This window comes from Gymnodraco acuticeps, unplaced genomic scaffold (genome assembly GCF_902827175.1).
Source record: "Gymnodraco acuticeps unplaced genomic scaffold, fGymAcu1.1, whole genome shotgun sequence".
NCBI classification, from domain to species: domain Eukaryota; kingdom Metazoa; phylum Chordata; class Actinopteri; order Perciformes; family Bathydraconidae; genus Gymnodraco; species Gymnodraco acuticeps.
Window position 1 is genome coordinate 1,294,486 of NW_022992344.1, and position 4,133 is coordinate 1,298,618.

At 39.9% G+C, this 4,133-nt stretch overlaps 1 protein-coding gene across 1 annotated transcript; it reads right to left on the reverse strand.

Annotated features, from left to right (window-relative positions):
- Positions 1–680: 680 nt before the first annotated feature.
- On the reverse strand, positions 681–3,222 carry LOC117541552. Its single transcript, XM_034208756.1, has 2 exons — positions 1,821–3,222; positions 681–1,613 (listed from the first exon to the last, which is right to left on the reverse strand). The coding sequence occupies exons 1-2, from the start codon at positions 3,189–3,191 to the stop codon at positions 1,101–1,103; spliced, it is 1,884 nt and encodes a 627-aa protein (XP_034064647.1). The 5' UTR covers positions 3,192–3,222; the 3' UTR covers positions 681–1,100.
- Between the last annotated feature and the right edge of the window lie 911 nt (positions 3,223–4,133).

A 4,133-nucleotide genomic window follows, 5' to 3' on the forward strand; every position in this document is an offset into this window, starting at 1 on the left:
AAATATATGTTGTCAGATCAGATTACACTTTCACACTAAACAAATTAATTAATTGATATTTTCAGATTTATAAGGTATTGAACAATAAGATATTTCTAATATTATAACAGACAATGTTACTATCCTTAATCATTACCAGGTAAAATGTACAACGAGGAAACCAGATTACAAGGCTCCCAATTCAGCGATTGAAATTGATTACAGTTGATACTCTGAATAAACAACAGATGTTTTGATTTTTTCCTTTTCAGGTTGTTATACAATAAAATGTCTGATTCTTCCTTTTCAGATTGTTAAACATTTTGAGAATTGTTTAGTTTTCCCTTCAGATTTTGAAATGACATAATGATTGATAGTTGAAGTAATGTAATTAATTAAATATCATGCCTTACTCTTGAACAGTGTTGGGGAAGTTACTTTTAAAAAGTAGTGTTTGCTCGTTACTCGTTACTTCTTTAAAAAAGTAATCCCTTACTTTACTTAGTTACCCTGCAAGGAAAGTAACTTTTTACGTTACTCGTTACTTTTATGTTGCTCGACTTTGGGCAGAACTCCATCTCTGTTCCTAAATGTGTAGGCTTACATAAAGTTCTACATATATGGAGGACATAACAGATATTTCTTTTGTGCTCTTTATTATAAAAAAAATGCCACAGAGCACTTAACAAAACATTGGGCTATCAATATCAAATATCAATATAAAATCATAATCATTAAACAGGCTAGCCCCAAAATAGGTGCAAAGCTAGTGCAAATCATATCAATAGGCTCCTTAGGAACAACATGATAACCTCAAAATGGCTCATGTGTCTCAAAATAAAACATGCCTCATGTAAATCCAACAGAAAAAGAATAACTTCAAAATGTCTTGATATCGATGGCTTGTGTAAATAAAATAAAATGGCATAATACAGCTTGGAAGCAAAGACATTTTAGCCAAAATAAAATCAAGAACAACTTAAAGCAGGACTGGCCTCAGAATTAAAAGGCTATGTTCACTGCATATGCTCACCCTTCTTCACAGTATGATGGCAGATAAAAAAAAAAGAGGATATTAGGCATAGGCTTGAGCTATGTCTATAGCATGGGTGGCAGGCAACCTATTCCACATCAGTACAAAATGTGCGATTATACCTCATCAGGAGCAGTCTTTCAAAACGTTTATCTGAGAGTCTGTTTCTTCTGGGGGAAAGCACAATACCTCCCAGGCTGAACAGCCTCTCCACCAGTGCACTGGATGGTGTGGCAGTGTTGTATTTCATACACACAGCTTTCACTCGGGGGAAACGGTTGAGGACTTCTAACTCTGAGCCTGATCTCATGTACTCAAATACCTCCGAGTCTGCGCTAATGGACATTGCGTCTTCCTCTTCCTCATCAAAAGAAAAAAAGTCATTCTCATTGGCGCTGCTGTGTGCGGCGGCTTCTCGGTTTTTATTGTTAGCCGGCTCTTCATCACGGGGTAGAGTGCGACACTCCGCGATGAGCAGCGCACGCGCCGCTTCTCTCCGCTCCGCTCCCACGATCCATCGAACTTTAAATTTCGGCAACGTCAAGGCAGCCAATAAAGCTTCACTGCTCTCCAACACTGGTGCGAATCGCGTCCTGATAGCCTAGGACAAAATTATATAGAACAAATAAGCCTAGTTTTCAGACACACGACTCACTAGAGCTCCATCAGGGGAGGCATAATGCATTTATCTTAAGAATATTTATTAAGAAATGTCCGTTAATGGATAGGCATATACATTTATATCATAGACATCGTAGGCTATATATGATGTATATGCCTAGGCTACTAACTTTAAGAATCGGCTTACCTGTACAATTACACCCGGTAGGTTTGCTGTCATCCTCGACAGTCCATTTTGGAGTGCCAGTGTCCTGGACATCAGGGTCTCCAGGGTTGGTAGAAGAGTCCCATAGTAGCAGTTGTCTTCCCCTTGCAATATATCCAGTGCTACCGTCAGGGGTTTCAAAACACTGCAGTATTCCTTTAGGAATAGATGTTCGCGCTCTGTCGGGGCTCTGATGTCCAGTCTAGTACAAAGCGTATTCAAATCTTGGGCCGGGATGTCACTGATGCGGGACAGGGCATCGTGGAAGGAATTCCACCTTGTTGATGTAGGCACAATCATTTTTTTTCCACAGATTTCATCGACAATCTCAGAGGCCAAGGTAGAGCGGCTCGCCTTTGTCCAAAGAGCAGCGCACTTTGCCGTTGCACTCCTGTACACACATTTTGAGTCACTGTTGGAGGACAGCCATTTGTCGATGTCATTGCACGAGATCAAATTGAGTGTATGCGAAGCACACCTGAAATGCGGGGGAAGAGAAAACTGTCCTTCTGTGGCCCCAAGCAACTCTTCCACATCTGTGAAAACGACACCTTGCTCGTCATTATCCTCCTCCTCGTTAGGCTCAGGCGGTGCATACATCTTGAAAGCTTTAACAAAATTAGACCCGTTGTCTGTAACGGTGGCGGTGATCCTATGTGAAAGGCCAAATGCTGAGTGAATCTGTTCCATTTCAAAGCCTATAACATCATATGTATGCCTGCCCTTTATTCTTTTGCATGCGATGGCAGCTTTCTCACGTTTAAAGTTGCATGGATTGATCCAGTGCACAGTGATTCCCAAAAAGCTTCTGTTATGACTACTCCATATATCCGCAGTGGTTGACAGATACGGCAAACTCTCGAACGTTTTCTTTAATTCACTCTCCATTTTCAGATAGCATTCATCCAGATAGCCAGTGAACGTTTTACGATCTGACCATGGGCGCCTGTCTCCTGTTATCGGTATCTTGCTAAGTATCTTTCTGAAAGTGGGAGATTCAACAGTATTGATGGGCAACATTTCTTCGACGATGAACGAAGCTACAAGTTTGTCCAACTCTTGTTTAGATAGGAGAAACTGAAGTTTTAGCTGCTTTGGGCTTGGACTCGAAATATCTTCATTTCTCCGGGGATCTTGAGCTACTAGCTTCATGCTAGCATGTTTTCCTCTCAAATGCTTGATGAGGTTGGCAGTTGAATTAACGGCAGTGGACAAAAGTTTCTGGCCAGGGCACAACGTGCACCTTACACTCACATTTTTCCCCTTATTGTCAACAAGTTCGAAGTAATGGGAATACCTCCATCCCTCGAATGTTAGCGTTGGCTGCGCCTGCTTCTCACTTGCCGTTGCCATCACTGCTCTTCAGTCTTCATGCCACCACCAGCACGTCACGTAGCATGTACAGTGTGGAATGAGAGCTCGTGCCTAATGCGTAAGCACGCAGCTGAGTAGGCAGTGTCACTGTCACTCGTAAAAGTAACGTTGCGGAGAATTGAAGAAGAAACTACGTTACGTTACCAAATGTTTCGTGGTAACGCGTTACACTACGTTTTACCCGAAAAAAGTAGTTACGTTACTGTAACAACTGTTACAACTCTGCTCTTGAATAAAGCGTAATGAAGTAAACGTAAAGTAATGTTAAAGATTGAGGACACTAACTTTACAGATTACAGATTGATCGATTCATCACTGTGAATTTATACCTTAACTAGGAACCTTAGCTGGATCTCTCATGATTTTGTATTTACCTCAATTGGATTTCTTATAATCCTAAATTCTAATTGTGTTTTAATAAGTAATTGCCTTGAAGTAAATCTTTGAGATGTAAGCTGATTTAGAATTTGTGTTTGATGAATGAGATTAACTGAGTGATAAATGATAAAAGATCTTATTTTTGAAACATATATTTTGCTATTATATTGTTGTATTTCACGTGTTTATTATTGTGCTTTTCGACAAAAGATGCCAAGCACTGAAGAGAGATGATTTTTATTATGATTGACTGTGTTCAATCATGGTGATTGAAGTCTTTTCAATCCCGTTTACTTTTGATGTAATTAATGTGAGTGAGCCCACACAACTCTGAAGACGCTTATTGATTTAAGTATTGACTGAAATATTCTTAGACTAATGTTAATTGGTTATCAATAGATTGATAAAAGGCTGGATCTGTAAAGGAATATTTTAGCCTTGTTCTTCAAGTTTAGTGACTTGTCCTCTGGAATCTGTTTCTGGTTAAAGTGTATTCCTGCCTGTAATGTGATCCATAGCTTCTCAGGAAGACACAGGTCAAGA